The sequence below is a fragment of the Tinamus guttatus genome, unplaced genomic scaffold, assembly GCF_059628265.1.
Source record: "Tinamus guttatus ecotype Peru unplaced genomic scaffold, ASM5962826v1 Tinamus_guttatus_pri_ptg000601l, whole genome shotgun sequence".
In the NCBI taxonomy this organism is placed as follows: domain Eukaryota; kingdom Metazoa; phylum Chordata; class Aves; order Tinamiformes; family Tinamidae; genus Tinamus; species Tinamus guttatus.
The window spans coordinates 4,492,101-4,509,038 of NW_028289135.1; the positions used below are offsets into that span (position 1 = coordinate 4,492,101).

Here is a 16,938-nt window from a genome sequence, read left to right on the forward strand (position 1 = left end):
AGATGTCTGGGTGCCTAATAAAGGCAAGAAAGTAGTGTATTTCTGTTCTGACTTTTAAAACAGGATTGAAAATCTCTTTGAAAAATCAAGCCAATGTTCAGCTCGCATGTATGCCTGAGATAATGTACCTTACACGAAGGTAACATAAACTTTTGTTTAGGGAAAGCATTTGGAGAACTTCAATTAGAGCACTTATGAATTTTTTGTATATGCCAAGATATAGTGAGGTTTAATTGTTGTAAATGCCCCTTTTTAAATGCTTCTGACCTCTAGTAGAGGTAAGTAAACCCTACAAGTTCTAGGAGTTGGTGAGAATTATTTCTAAAAACCTCTAAATTCTATATTTAGAACATGTGGTTAGTTCTTATCTAAATGACCTTAAGAAAAATCTTGTGTTGTGAAGATAGTAATTGCCAAAGATATAATGTTCAATGGAGTACTTATACCTAGTCTAACAGCTTAGTTTTTCTGAATTTAGTGATCTATTCTATTACTCCTGATTCATTGATCTCAGCAATGTTAATAACACTTTCTTTTCTTTTAACAGTGAGCTACCTCTTATGAAATAAAGAAATGGATGCAATGGATGAGACCTCTAAAAGAATCCTTTTAGAGCCATACCAGTATTTACTTCAACTACCAGGCAAGCTTCCTGATACTGAATTGGTTTTAAATATCAAAATTGTTTTTATAGCATGTTTGTGTTGAGAAATGTAAGCCAAGAAGCTTAAGGTGGGTTTAAGAGTAATTGAAAGCAACATGCTTCATTATGTATTCTGTTCCTCTTGGAAACCCAGCCTTTTGAATTGTTTCAGCAGCTCCCAGGTGTGACTGTTTTGGAGCAGATGGTCCTCCAGTTACTCAGCAATCTGTTTAGAGCAGTTGACCAACTACTACTTAAAACTAATAAGAACAAGCACTGAAGATTTGGTACCATTCTTGAAGAATGAAACATAGTCACTGCTAAGATGATCTGTTTGCTGTGCTTCATGCTGTGTGTTGTGGACTTTTTTTTTTTTTTTTTTTAAAAGTGCCTACTTCCTTGCTGCAGAGGCCAGGCTTCTTATGGCCTCTTTCAGCTGTTGGATTGCTTCACTGTCCCTGTGTGGTACTGGACAATTAGAAACATTTTCAAATGAAGTGTTCTGTCTGACAGTTGCAGTTTGAGTAGTGTTCAGGAGCCAGGCTGATAGAAAACTAGTGCATAGGTATGCAGCTCAGACTCGTTAAGTAAATGTATGCTGTGGCTTTTATTTGTGCCCTTGAATAAGAAAGATCATACAAGCTATCAAATGGATTAAATTTTGTAGAAATAATAGTGGAACTATTTTGTGTCATTGGAGTGTTGCATTACTGATTTGTCTTACATTAGTGGAATTCAGGAAGGTAGAAAACAGTGAATACTATTTTGATAAGAATTATTTTCTTTAATAATTGGGGGGGGGGAGGTGGTTAGCCCTCCTATCTGAACAAGTAGCATAAAGAAATAGTTACAGTAATAAGTGGCTCTTGCACTTCTGTAACAAGTTGTGCAGGGTAGGTCTCTAACCCACTTATGGTCAATTTCATTATTTGCTTCCACAAATATAGTGGATTCTTGTCCACACTAGAGATCAAAGTTGAGTTGGTATTTGGCACTACTTGAGTTTAGAAATAGAAGGAAAGACCAGAACAATAACACTCCTTCTGAATGCCAGAAAGCTTGCTGCTTGTTTTCTTGAAGTACTTTCCATGTGGTTATTTTAAACTGGGTGGTGATTTTGCTAGAATAATTCCTTCAGAATGAATGTGAGCTATTCTAGATAGCTTTGGAAGGGCTAGACCTGAGGAAAAGCTAATACCACTTTGTAATACAAACTTTGAGTGTTTGGTTAGATTCTGTGTTATAACAAATACCTTTTGGTATAATGTCCTCTTTATCTACTGTTTTTTAAGGTCTTACAACTACTGGTGGGGAAGGAAAGAAGCTCAGCTTCCCAGTAGAAAATAAGCAATAGTATTAAGACAAAAAGCTTCCATTGGCTTAAGCGCCTGACTAAAAGCTCTTTAAAGTGAAGTCTTTCACTTTAAATGTGTTTGGGATATTTGTGTAACTTCTGTATTAAACTCCCTGTAATTTGAATTCAATCCTTGTTAAACTGATGGTTTTACTAACTTCCATCAGAATTTGTATCTGTGCTGGGCTAGTGCATGCAGGTGTCTCATGTTATACAATACAGCGCTTTGCTCAGTGGCAGTGAAATAATCTTCTATCCTACTAAAGTGTTGTAAGTATGATTGTCCACTTTGAACTAAATTAACTTCAGATCATTGTGTGCATATTTTCGAAAAGTGTGAAAGGGTATCTGTTTCTTTTTGTGCCAAATTGATGACAATCCAAAAGGGGAAACTTCTAAGCTAAGCAGGTAAGTCATGTGCATGCAGTAAGCTTGTTCTGAGTAACAGTGTAAGCAGTAAGCGTTTGTGAAACTATTAAGGGTATGTGAAACTATACACAGCACTAAATTTTACTGTTTCAAACATTGGCTTTGTCCCCAAATTGGCTGTGCCAAGTACAGAATTAGATGTCAATTACTTATATAAATGGCTGTCAGTATTAACACCAGTCTTTGGAGTAAAAAGTAGGGAATATACTAGCTGTTTGTAATTAGGGCCATGTTAGATAAGCTCTGGCATCTCACCTGAGCTCCACTCTGTCTGAAAGAAGCAGTTTTGTTCTCTCCTCCTTATGCTCTTGCACTATCTTCCCACTTCTGAACAGGTGCAGGTTTTCAGCTCACTAACCTAATGATTAGGTAGTATCAATAACCTAACCTGTTTTTAAAAAAATCTAGTACAGTAAAAGGTTAATCATCTTCTGTTCCTGTAGTGACCTGATACAAGGGTGGGGGCAAAGCTATTCCTGTGTTAGATGAGCTTGTTAGCTTGTCTAACGTCAACCTTAACTGTGCATCAGAGCTGTGAGGGGCTTCTGGAGAAAGCTTGGCTGAGAGTCCAAGCCATGTGGATCTGTGGTCCTAGAACAGTGCAGTGGCTTATCTTGTGAGGCCCTTGAAAAAGAAACTCTCCAAATGGCTCAGCCTGTAACAACTTCCAGATTGTGATACATGTCAGATTAGCTTTATTTAAAAAAAAAATGAATTGTTAATTGGCAAGCATGGTTGGAAAACAAGTGTCTTCTAATACTTGTTAGTATAAGAATGCAATTTTAATATAAAAATATTAAGGAATTATACCTCAGTACAAGAGGAAGCTAGTTACTTTTCTTCACGTTAATGGTATCAGACTTAATGTAGCAGTTTGTGCTGATACTTGAACTGTAAGCTTATTTGTTTTTCCTTTGATTTTAACTTCAAGAGTATATTGATCACAACATAAGACCACAACTAAGCCATATTAACTACTAGTAGGGTAACTAATGTTTATTAACAGTATAATGCTTAGGAGAGCATACATTTCAAACTTACTTTCTTGTAGAATCTATTTGTGGTGAAACAAAATTCTCATACCAGCTTATAGAAATGTCCCTTAGACAGTCAATGAAGTGCACAAAACATGCCTAACTTCCACAATACCAATACCTTGGTCCATCTTGAATAGCCTTACTCATTTGTGTAGGTGGTGAATGAAGAACCCTTTCTCTTAGAGTGGTTGAATCTACAATGGCAGCTGGTTAAGCAGCACTAAAGAATTATAAGGAGCTGCACTGAAACTGAAGTGATCAACAGCTCCCTGTGGAAGGGGATAGCTCCTGATCCAAATCTGCTCCTGCCCTTTGCTGTTCACTGCTCCAATCTCGGTTATGCCCTTTGCTGGGCATGTTTAGCAGCTTAAATGAAAGATGGGTTTTCCCTTTTCAGCTCTTCACAATGTGTTGATGAACTGAACCAGCTCACTGAAGGAGTTGAGAGCAGTAGCAAGGTTGAGTTGATGCTTCTCTCTGAATGACTGTACTTACTGAAATGTATTGTTCATCTCAATAGCCACTGTTTGCTCACTATTCTGATGCATTCTCTAGGAGAGAGTGGAAACCACTGATGCAGCTGTCTATGCTGCAGTTGGTACAGAAGAGGGACAGAAACTCCTGAGGACAGTGTATGGTAACTTAGCAGTGGTGCTCATGCCCCTTTTAGGGCATGATCCTCACAAATGGAGTAATTGCCCCTGGCACATAAGAGGCCTTGGCTCAAGCTGACCTCCTGAGCAGGAGGTGGTTGTAGCTCCACAGATCTTAGGATACCCGACCCCCTCACTGGGCAGGAGGAAAGTAGTGGCTCCTGCCTGTGGAAGCTGTGTCCTCGTGGAATATCGGCGTGACTAAGCAAAGGGGGTTAGATCCCCCTCAGATTCCCCTTTGAGTGAGTGATAGCAAAGGAGATAGACAGGGTCTCCTGCAAGACCCTGTGGATACAAGAGCTTGAACCTCAACTGTAGTGAAGGAGGAGCGGGCAGTATATGGTGCCCAGTGACAGAATGAGACACAATTCACACAAGCTAAAATACAACACATTCTATTTAAACATTAAACACTAACTCTAAGGATGATTGAACACTGAAACAAGGTGCCCAGACAGGTTGTAAAGCCTTTATCTTTGAAGAGTCACAAAACCTGACTGTGTATGGGCCTGAGCAGCTGAACTTGACTCTTTGGACAGGGCAGTTAGACTATTTCTAGAGTTCTCTTTCAACCTTGCTGATTCTGTGAGTTGTTAGAAGTTAGGAAGAAAGATCTTTCAGAACTGGTATCTTGCATAGTGTTTCCAAATGCTTTCTCAACACTATTTCTAAGTAGGAGAATCTTATCTAATCTCCTGTCATTACAACAGCAGGTCTAGCCTAACCCTCTCAAAGAGCTCAATAAGCCATTAATGAGTTTTAAAAGAGTTTGATAAATGAAGTTGAGTTGTATTCCCACTGTGATGTTAAACTGTTGCAAGCAGCAGCCCATTTAAAGGTACAGTCCTGCCCTTTGCTAGTGTTCCAACAGTTAACAAATGCCTGCTGTGGTGTTCCTGTAATTTTGCAGGGAGGCTGCATCAGGGAGTTGTTCCATTTTGCCCTAATCTATCGGAGGACAGAACTAAACATGAAGAGTAGATGAGATACTAGACAGCTTGCTGTGCCAAAAGGACACTGTTCTCTTTCCTCTGCTGCTAACTCTGTGCTAACTCTGGCAATTCATCATGTGAAGTTGACAAAAAGCTAATCCAGCAGAAAGTGGACAGGTTTTTTTGCTGGTTAGTAGGTTGAGATAGTTTAGTGAGGTGCTAATGAGGGCTGGTTTAATAGAAACACATGGGAAAGAGACCAAGAACTTTCTCTTTTATGTATCCCCAGCAAGTGAGGTGCCGGCCTAAGGATGCGGAGCCTGAAATCAGTTTAATGCAGCATGAATGAAAGTTAGGGATCTGCCTCCCCAAACAAGGTGATTTTGGGGCTTTGGTCTGCACCCTTTCAGAACACCTATATATTTATGCTGGTTTCAGAGAAACAGGTCTTATTTCTCTAAACAGGTGGGAGAAGTTGTCCTCAGGATGATAGCCTGGCTAGCCTAGCTAGGCCATCTTGCCTGTCTAACTAGGGAAGGGTTTCCTACTCTGACCAAATCTATTATAAGGATGAAAACGCCATTTTACATTCGGAGTATTTTTCCTAACTCTCTTTTCTACCCAGCCTCACTAAAGAAAAATTATCCATAGTTAGATTTGGGCAGTAGTAGTGGTTTTCAGCAGATTAAGCAAAATGCATTTAACCTTGATAAAAGCTTGTTAATGATGTCTGTCATTAGCTCTGTGCACTAGGTAGAGCTTCTGTCTTTGGAAGTTAGACTAATGTACTCCCCAGTTTTACAACAGCGCACTCAGATTGACCAGCAGAGTAGTGACATGTAACAGTGATGAAAGGAGAAACAGAATAAAACTTGTGCAAACTACTTGTGCATATGAAGGGAAAGATGAGTACTTCACCTTTCAGTCAGTATGCTTTTCTTTCAGTAGTCACTGTCTAGACAGACTTGTTATGCTGTCTGTGCTAAGGAACTAAAATGCTAAATGAATTGTGCATATCAATAGTACATCTAGAGTGCGTACTAGTAGTGTTACCCGCCTCCCAATGGCATAACACTTGTTGGCAAATATCAAGCACTCTATAAGCTTACTTGCTAGGAAATACATTTTAAAAAAAATAGCTGCCTAATGTGTTTTTAAAAAGTAGGTGTTCTCTGTCAATGTAATTTTGATGTGAATAAATGGTAGATAATAACAGACTAAGGAGTCATACCTTATCTGAGTAGTTTTCTTTATGGATGTACTGACGCTGTTAACACTGAATCTGGCAAGCCATGCAGTTTAGCAGATGTTCATAATTGAAAGCTGTATTCAATACTCTAGAGCAGTTTATGTTCTCAATCATAGCTCATACTTTTTTAATAAAACATTAAATCTGATACAAGGTGGGAAAAGGAGGAGCATAAATGTTAGTTTAAAATCTTAGCTTGTGGGGGAAGCACTGTTGTCAAAACAGGTCTGAAACTTGAACTGGTATTGGTGCTTTGTTAACATCAGATTTAAACTCTTGGATAATGCTGTAATTTGCACTTAAATTTCAACTAATTTGAACTCAGACTGCCTCTGTTTAAAGTGGGAGCCCAAACTTCTAAATACCTGATTCTGAAATTTGACCTGTGTATTTGCTGTCCTGGTAGAGAACAAGCTTGCGAAGGGAGACTTAGGAAGGCATTGTACTGTTAAGAAGACAAAGCAATCCGTTTTTCCTGTGACAAGCTATTGCTCAGTGTTTAAAACTGAGCACATCAAGTGAGAACTAAAAGTAGTTAATAGAATGCAAGCAAGACTGACAGGGCAGAGCCACAGGGGGCAAGATGTTGTTGGGAAAGAAACACCTTTCGCCAGCCTTCCTAACAAAAGGTGACAGTAGTGGAAATCTGAGAGAGACCATAATTGAGGCCCTTTCAGTGAGGGAGGAAGGTTAGTGTGCCTACTACATAATCCTAAACAACAAAACTATAGTTTACCCACTGATGGTTTAATTAAAAGTGAAAAATCCACAGTTTAGTATCTTCAGGGTCTATAGCTGCAAGTGAAATCTGCCCTTTATTGTATAGTTCTGCATGTGCAGATCATACCAGCAATAAATAAAGGATAAAAGTAAAATATTAAAATCCTTACTGCTTGGGGCAGGATGCTTTTTTTAATGTGAGTACTAATTTTGGAGAATCATTCTTAAGTTATCCTTGTAGGATTTGAGAGGAATAATTAAAACCTCACTATCTAGGTGGCACTGCTTCAAGGCTTATGGCTGTTTCTCTTGACTTTGTTGATGCGAGCTGTATGTGCAGGGGTGTCTGCCTAAACTTGTCCTGCAGTTATTCACAGATCTTAAAGATAGCTGAGCTGCTTAAACCTTAGAGCAGTGATGTGCCTTAGTGTGGGTAGTGATTGATTGCTTAATGCTTGATTTCATATTGAACTTCAGTGACGATAGCCTGAATAAATATCTGTCAATAGGCTATTGCAATTTATTAAGTGTCATGAGTTTATAGTCACATGGGTTAAATTTTATTTAAAAAACACCTTCAAGTAGAGCATAAGTGGAAACAGTTATTCAAACACTAAAATTGGATTTTTGGTGTTGTCCGCCTTCAAGATAGGCAATTGGCTAATTGCTGAGAATCAAAGTAGAACAAATCCTGTTATCCATAGGTAGACTTCTGGGGTTCAAGATAAATGGCTGAATCCATGGAAAGTCCTCCCCTCCCTTTCTGCCCAGAGTAAGATATTTTGTACAGCTCATAAAGAGAAGAATGACAAATGTCACTTTTCTGTATTGCAGATGTCAGTAATGGTGGGGAAGGGATTGAATAGCACTATGGGAAAGGTATATGAAAACAAAGAGTAGATATTCGGTCAACAACTACCAATGAATCAAGTTTGAATGGACAAACTCAATGTGCCTAGCAAACCACAGTTTAATTCATGGTAAGGTGATCTGTACAGGTTACCAAGAGGCTGAAAATCTGTTACTAGAAGTGCCGGAGCTAAACACAGTATCATGAAAATACATAATGTGTGTTTTCAGTGTTTCTACTTACTACTATGAAATGTTTGAAATGGAAGCAGCTAACAAATGAAATGCTTGTATGTGATGAGGAAACAAGCTGTACTTACTGTAATGCTTTATTTCTCCTTTCAAGTGAAATCTCAGTTGAAGAGATCAAACTAATTAGCTTATTGGTCTTAAATTGGTGGTAGCTGAGATGGAGAAATTGTTTTACCTCATAATGCACTATATCTGATTTTTACAATTGCCTATAACAATATTTTCATTATAGGTAAGCAAGTGAGAACCAAATTGTCACAGGCCTTTAATCACTGGCTGAATGTTCCAGAAGATAAAATACAGGTATTCACTAATTATTTTTAAAAGGCTGTTATCTTTCTTGGAAGACTATAGATAATGGATTTTTTAAATATAGTATAAATCATCAGAAATCTTAAAAGCACTAATTGTTGAATACGTTGAATATGTTAAGCTTTCAGGAAAACAATTTTACTGTGGAGCTTTGACTTTGGTGTAACACTAAAAGATTGCTGTGATTTCTCATGCAGAATAACTACTTCAAATGAAGTGCTCAGCCTGTTAAGCTGTTGATGAGCAATTGCCATTGTAACCCACTTCTGTTAATACTGAGCTATGATTTATAAAATAAGCCAGTGATCTTATAAAATGCCTGAATGTAGTAGTTGAAGTTCATCTCTTAAGGCTTAATACAAAAAGATCAAAGCCAACATTTATTATTCTGAGCCTAACTGTGGAATTTTGATCATAGTCTAGGCTCCTTATTCCCTGATGAAAAGCATCAGAGCAGGATCTCCCCTTCCCTTTTCTCTTGGACATCCCTGTGCAAGATACATGGCAGTGTATTTACACATCATGACTTTGTCAAATGAAACAGTCTTCTTACAGCTTGACAGAATTGTAGTCTAGCTTATTTCTAGGGTGCAAAAGATTCTCCATACTCAACACAAATAGCCAAAGGGGTGTTTTTGACAGTTTTATCCAGCTGGTCTTGTGTTAATTGCACTAATGGTTAAGCTGAGTTATTCTCTGTGTGTGTGTCTGTGTGTGTGAGGGAGGCAATGTTAGGGTAGCTTGAGGGGCACTTCAAGTCTTCAAGTGTAAAGTGGTTCCATATATTTAAGTAGTGGAAGAAGGTTACATACATTTCCTTGATATTTGTATTTTTAACATAGGCCATAGAATTTGACAAAAAATTTTCACCTGGCTTCCTGTTAACCTTGCTGCTTAGTTACATTAGCTAAAAGTGGCTATTTCCACATATATACCATGTATATACACTGCATATGGAATTATTCTAGTATTGCAGGGTGTTTGGAGGTTATCCAGATAGCCTCTCACTTCAGGTTTCTCAGGGACTGCAGCTTTGAAAGTTTCTGAAGATGGAGATTTCACAGCATTTCTAGGTACCTTTTCTAATGCTGAAACCTTTTTTCCTGCTTTAAGGTTTTTTTCTGATGTCCATCTGGATTTGCCCTTTTGCTTAGCACCTGTGAGAATAGAGCTCAGGCTTGTCATGCACTATAGTTAACGCTGCAGTGCTTCTACGTGACTGGAAGCCTAGCAGTTTGGCCTGTCTCTTTAAACTGGTCATATTAACATTTTCCGAGAACTTTATCCTTGTTTAATTATCTTTACAAATCAAATGGATACTGTAATGTTTCCTTTGCTGTGTATGCTGTTTGTGGTGCAGCTCAATAATTATTCAGGTCATCAGAAGAAAAAATAAGATCCTGTATCTTCTAATCTTTATCCTGTCACAATTGTTATTTTTTTTGTAACTGTACTAATTTCAATAACTTTAGGTTGTAGAAGTTTAGAGGACTGCCTCTAGTCATTTATTTAACATATCCCAACCTTATTAGGACTTGTTCCAATGTTCTTACTGTTTGATTCCATGGTTAGCAGAGTTCAGAACAGAAAGTTTCCTATGCCTTAATGTGCTGGAATAAGACTCATAATTAAATCCTCCATGGGTAGCTTATTTTGTCTTTGATCATTCTGTCTTTATGTAGCTTGCCTAGATAAAGTATAATTGAGGCTACTGTTCCTTAGCAGTCAAGGCACTTTTACTATTGGCTGCTACAGTTTCACACTGTTTCCAGACAAGTGGTCTTTTCCACTTGCTGCATCTCTAGTGTTCATCTTATACTGCACTGAGACACTTCACCTTGCTGAGTTGGAGAGAATCAGGTTTGTCAGGTTAACTTTCTTCTACCAAGTAATGTGCTGAAATGACAGCAAGGGTCGAGCAAATTTCTAAGCTATTGCAGTCAAGGTAGAAAGCTGTCTCAGTGTGAGACTGCAACAGCCACTGATTAGATGGGGTATAAATAAGTATTGTACTCTGCACTGGTTCTTCAGCTCTTATAAAGACCAGTCTCCTGATTCCTCAGAGGACTACTTGGTATCTTCTAGAAAATAAGCTTTTGCTGCTAGGTATCAGGGTGTTCCGATGAGCATCTTCTGCTTTCAACTTTGAAGTATTTCTTACAGTGCCTTTTTATGGAAGTTCACAGGAAAACTTAAACAGTCATGAAGTACTGCTTATTTTAATCATGTCCTAAGTGTCATTAGCTGCAAAATTTCACAAAACCTCAAGAGTAAAATGAAATAAGTTGACAAAAATACTGTAGTAGGCTTGCACAAAAATTTTCAGGATGAATAAAGAAAACACAATGGACTCTTATTCCACTGATAATGACATAATATTACTTGAATACTCACTGTCTGTTATGAAGTTGCTTTTTTCTTTTTGATAAAGTCAGTGAGCAGTAATTATTTTTTACAGTTCAAAGAAGGTCTTGCTCGCTAACTGGTAAATGGCCATTAGTGCAGTCTGTAACTCTGTCATGTGCATCTCCAGCAAAAAACTCTTTTTTTGTTGTTTTTTTTTTTTAAACCTTTGGGACAATAGTCACTTACTACTAAATGTGTTTTGCTGCTTAAGAAAAAGCTCGCAACAGCCATGTCCCTCTACTAATTTACAGCATCAAGCAAAAAGGGCTGTGCTAGGTACTTGCCTCTGTTTAAACAGTGATCTTAGTTTATTTTTTCAGAAGCAGTTGTTTAGATGAATGACTCATTTGAGAGCAAAGATTGTAGCTACCAAGTATAATTACAGGTTGGCTTTAAAAGTATATGAATGAAATGTGTTTTGCAGAGAGCTCATGCAGTATATGGCTCTACATCTGTAAGCTTGTTTCCCTTTACACCGGTACTGAAAATACCTGTTTCTTGAGTAAGAGCTGTACAATTAGATCGTATGTTGATGATCAAACTACTTATTGAACTGTCCTGCTTCAGAATAGCTCACTGCTTTTAGTGAAATGTCATCAGCTCCAGAGTGGCAGTGCATTTTGAGCATCTCAGTCTTTGATATTGGCTTATTGGTAAAAAAATGTAAGGGTTTAGGACCCTTTCCAAAGAAACCGTAGCTGTTGCAGTTTTGCCAAGAATTTTCCAGATCTTTCAGAGAGAATAGTCAATGTTTTAAGAGCTCACTGCTAAAAATAGACTTCTTCCTTCTTTCTCGAAACTTTGTCGGATGTTTGTGGCTGATACCTGATGCTCAAAACTGACTTTGGAAGATTCCAGGTTAGTGAAGCCAAACTCACAGCAATGTTGTGTTGCTCCTTTGCTTGTTCAGCTTCTTTCTAAGATCAGCAGTTACAGCTTAAATAGACAGCTAGGCTAGACAGTGTCCCATTTTAGAAGGATTGTGGCAACAATGAGAAGAAACTGATGATTAGAAACAAGAGTTCAGTTTGAACATTACTAAAGATGAGCAATGTTATCCAGGACTTGCAGCAAGCTGGCTGGTGAAGAGAATCGTACATCTGTACCGACGGTGAGAAGAACAATTGATATAAACGGTATTCCCTATCACTAGAACTTCCACACTTGACATCCTTACTAATTTTAGATGTCTTGCAAAATTAGAGGTTAAGTTATGGTGAGATTTAATTATTTTCTTTTCTTGTAATAGGTTATCATTGAAGTGACAGAGATGTTGCACAATGCAAGCCTACTTGTGGATGATATTGAAGATAACTCAAAGCTCCGACGAGGCTTTCCAGTGGCACACAGTATCTATGGGATTCCATCAGTAATCAACTGTGCTAATTATGTGTATTTCCTTGGCTTAGAAAAGGTTTTAACCCTTGATCACCCAGATGCTGTTAAAGTTTTTACTCGTCAGCTACTGGAACTCCATCAAGGTCAAGGCCTGGATATTTACTGGAGAGATACTTACACATGTCCTACAGAAGACGAATATAAATCTATGGTGCTACAAAAGACAGGTGGTCTGTTTGGATTAGCTGTAGGCCTCATGCAGCTATTTTCAGACTACAAAAAAGACTTAAAACCACTACTTAACACACTTGGTCTATTCTTCCAAATAAGGGATGACTATGCCAACTTGCACTCCAAAGAATATAGTGAAAACAAGAGTTTTTGTGAAGACTTAACTGAGGGCAAGTTCTCATTCCCAACTATTCATGCAATTTGGTCAAGACCTGAAAGTACTCAGGTGCAAAACATTTTACGTCAAAGGACAGAAAACGTAGACATAAAAAAATACTGTGTACATTATCTTGAAAATGTGGGTTCATTTGAGTACACTCGGAATACACTGAAAGAGCTTGAATCTGAAGCCTACAAACAAATTGAATCACTTGGGGGAAATCCTGAGCTTGTAGCACTAGTTGAATACTTGAGCAGAATGTTCAAAGAAGATGAAAACTAGCATTTATTTAACTCCTGGAGACAGATGGTTTTAAATAAGGAAATGAACCCAACTGTTCTTAGATGTGAAAAGTGAAATCAGTCTTATTTCTCATTGTTGTATTGTGGGGAATTACCCTTGGAAACATTTTGCCACCAAGTACTGAAATACATCCTTCTATCTCTACAGCCTTAACTGTAACGGCTTATGGATAGCTTTGTTAAAGCAGATCTGCTCAAACTGAACCAAGTCTTGAATCTAACTGTGCCCTCCTTTACGCAATCACTGGTGTTATTTCAGCCCTGACCTGCCCGCAGGTTATAGCACTTTAACTGGGCTATTCTAGGCTTCTGACTGAAATTCCCTATTAAACTAAATCTGTCTGACACAAGTGGCTTGTGTGTTTTTTTGACAATGAGATATAGGTAACTTACATGACTAACAAAGGTACTTGCGACCGTATTGCCTGCGCAAATGTTGCCTGATAATGAAAAATTAGAGCTGTGAAGAACACATGGATCAGTCTTACTAAGTTCTAGTGGGAATACAGCATCCAGCTTCTGTGAATAGTCCCAGGGGCATACATATTATAAAAATCCAAATAAAACTAATTTTTAGTTTGAAGTAGCTACATGAAGACTTCCAGGTATCTTGGGGAAGATCTATTACATCAACAAAACAAACTTGCCATTAATTAGCTCTGCCCTTAGATTGTGTGGTTTCATATTTTTAAACTGAAATATGTTTGTTACTTATATAGCACAGGATTTAAATCTACACCTGTGGATGATGCAGTATACATAATTGCAGCTAACATAGTAAAATGCCACTAGGGGTGGGATTTATGCTACATAACTTCAAGGCAGTGTAATTGAGGCAAGTCTCTTCCCTCTGCTTGCAAGTGAGAGCATGTTTTCCCATAGTTGATTCATAATTGATACTACATTCCTGTTTTGAATTGTTCTCTGGTTTCTGTACAAAGGGAGGGTTTCTAACTTTTGTCTAAAACAAGGTGCTGTATGTTGTTTGCAGGTGGTACTACTACTTTGGTAGTGTTGCTTATTGCTTAACAAGGAAGTATCCCAAAAAGAGTGGAACAGGGAATTGGGTTTCTGGTTTTGGAGTGGACCTGATTCAAAGCCTCTGTTTTTCTGGGGGAAGAAAAAAAGGAAATCTATATGTGAAGCTGAGCAAAACATAGGCCAAAAGGATGCTTTTTTTCTTCTTGGCTGTACTGACTTTAAGTAGTTCCCTTTCTTTGTAGCCACTTAATCTTGTTTGTGTATAGAAAAGGTAATAGCTGAGACAAGAGGTGGGATTGGTGCTATTTCTGCTGATGTCTGCTTGCGTATACTGATTAAAAATAGTGTCCAGAGGTGCTTGGATTCGGCCAGCTGCTGGATAGTTTCACATGTATGAGAGAAGTGGCATAGTCACTTTTGCAGCCCACTGCAGAGTCTATTTGGGAAAGGCTTGTCCCTGGGAAAGCTCAGGAATCTTCCAAAAGCATTTAACTACTGTGGAAGAATTCAGGATGGTACTTGTAGAGACATCATGTAACTCAATGATAGACTGTTCCCTTTATCTGTATGCTGAGAGAGATCTTTGTCTCTAAAATGGAATACTGTGATTGGGCTCAGAATAATAGCCTTTCACTGAATGTACCTGGTTTCTGGTATTGAATGGTTTATAGTTGGCAAAAGCTATATTTTCTTTGATGTTAACGATAGTGAATATTTCCTTTTTCTTTTCTTAACTTGTGGTGCTTAATGATAAGTCTGTATGTTTTTAAACTGGTCTGGAAGAATGTTCTCTGTAGCCAAATACAATGTCTAATTTGTGTTATTTGATAGCCTGTCTTGGAGATTTTTAACTGCTATTGCAGCTGATGTTCAGTTGGGGAAAGGGTATATAAACTTTACTGTAAAAGACATACTTACAGCTATTAGAATATTATCCCTGATATACACAGTGCAAAGTGCACTTAATGTCATTTCAGTTCTCCTCAGTTTTCTGTAAGCAGTTTTTTATAATCAAAGTTTTCTGAGGAGGTAACTCTTTTTACTTTTTTTAAAAAATTTTCTCTACCATTTGGGATTTGTGTTATATAATCACTTATTTTGATTTACTATGGCTTTTGGAGTAACATGTCCTAGTACTTTTTTCAATAATCTACTTTGTAGATCATGCCTCCATTAACTAAGGAGTAGATATATTGAAAGTTTTCCAGCTGCAGGCCCTTTAGTGTCCAAATAGGTAAGAAGGGAAAAGTATTCCTTGAAAAGGGCAGCTGGATTAGCGAGAAACTCTACAACCTGTGTTGCTACTCCACCCTTAAGGCTTTTGATATTAGCATTCAAAGCGTGCCCTGAAGGTGCATCTCAAAAAGCCCAGAAGGATGATATCAGTGTTCTTCCCCTTGACTAGAAGGAACTGAGATGTCAAGTTTTTCTCAACGTGTTCAAGAGTTGGGAGAAGTTGGCATCTTTTCATTTGTTAAACAGGTAGAATATCATTAAGGCATTAGCACTATATGACACACCGTAGTCAAGGCAGATTTTGTGTTTGGTGCCAGAAGAGAGGATGTATCCTCATCAATATTCTCCAGTGTTAGCCTTGGTACAGGCTCTTGTGAAAGCATGTTAGGAAAATCACATTCTTAAAGCAGCATGAGATCTTCCCATGCTGCCTCCAATACAAACAATAGTGTTTTTCCTGGCCTTCACAGGCGAGGCATTGGTTTGGACTGAGTGATCTAAGTTGTAAGTAGAAATGCCCATGGGGAAGAAGGGAGGTTGTGTGTTTTCATGACAGTCCCTTTGAGCCAGAGCTGTGCCTTTGCTGTCTTCAACCACTAGCAACAGTTCCTACTTTGATCAAGTTACATGTGCATTTTTAAGGTTTAGCTTTTGCAGTGAGCCTATCTAGATAAATAAGGGTGCTCATTAGTCTCCATTTTCTCCTACCTCAAGCTGTTTTTTTCATGTGCTTGGATGTAAATGAGTGCTGTCATCTGAGTGTCCAACCATTGAATGGGACATCTCTGCTGCTTCAAAGGTTATAATGAAAACTGCACCATTTCAGGACCTGCCTGAGGTGGTGGTGGTTTGTTGTCTTACACATCTCTCTGAACTCAGGCTGTTCATGCACCCACTAGCAACTACAGTGATCTTATTAGCAAGCCCTGGCACAAACGGTGACTTCAGCACAGTGCCCTCGATCTGGCTCATGCCTGCTGAGGCTGCCCTGGCAGAGCTGCTGCTTGTAAGCTCAGCTTGTATCAGTGGCCTTGCAGAGAAATGCCTCTGCTAACAGCTGCAGTGTGGCCACTGACTCTCCCTCTACACTACACTGCTCTGGAGATGCCTGGAGCTAATGCAACTCTTAGTAAAACAATTCTGTAATTACTGTTTGTGTGAAAGGCTCTTAAGACTTCTAGGTAAATATGTGAGTGTTAGTCTCTGAACTCTTTACTCAGAGACAGAAAAAATCTTAGAAACATGCAGTTTGTATGATTATTTCCCCTCTCCTTCAGAAACTCACAGGAATATATTAAGGATTCTGCTTTTGTGTGTAAGACTGGCATTGTACCTGTTCCAGCTCGTGAAATGAAAAGGAGGCCAGGCATAAGCCTGTGAACACTGCAGAGGTGAAAGTGTCTCCAGGTAAGTAAAACTTCTATATATTCATCATATAAGTGTAGGTGTTGCCTACATATCTCTAATAATTTATTATCAAAACCCTTTATCATGTGGCTTCCTCTTAGTTTACTTGTTTCTGTTAACATTTAATGCCCATTTCAGCACAATATGTATTCTATAGCAAAAGAGTTGGTCATTTACATATTTGGTTTAGTGTAAAAAGAAAAAAAGCGTATTCCAGACTATAAAAATGGTTCTTTTTTACAATAGCTTCTATGAGCTGTGTCTCTCACATTTTACTTCTGCACTTCTTCACTTCTTAATCAGTTAGCTATCCTCTTCTTTTTTTCCTTCTCTTAGCCTCCTAACTTCTTCTTGTGAATAAACTTCATAGTCTGCAACTGGCCAAAAATTCTGTAGCATTTCCTACATTTATGGTGTTCACAGATTTAAACAAGACTTCCAATAAAA

The 16,938-nt window shown here is 38.3% G+C and overlaps 1 protein-coding gene across 2 annotated transcripts; it reads left to right on the forward strand.

Moving 5' to 3' along the window:
* Nucleotides 1-551: 551 nt before the first annotated feature.
* GGPS1 (geranylgeranyl diphosphate synthase 1) lies at nt 552-13,217 on the forward strand. 2 transcript variants are annotated; one of them, XM_010221036.2, is made up of 3 exons: nt 552-643; nt 8,351-8,421; nt 12,086-13,217. In XM_010221036.2, the coding sequence occupies exons 1-3, from the start codon at nt 574-576 to the stop codon at nt 12,845-12,847; spliced, it is 903 nt and encodes a 300-aa protein (XP_010219338.1). In that variant the 5' UTR covers nt 552-573; the 3' UTR covers nt 12,848-13,217. The 2 variants fall into 2 exon arrangements, with proteins under 2 accessions (XP_010219338.1, XP_010219339.1); XM_010221037.2 differs by lacking the exon at nt 8,351-8,421 and having other exon boundaries at nt 582-643.
* The last annotated feature ends 3,721 nt before the right edge of the window (nt 13,218-16,938 follow it).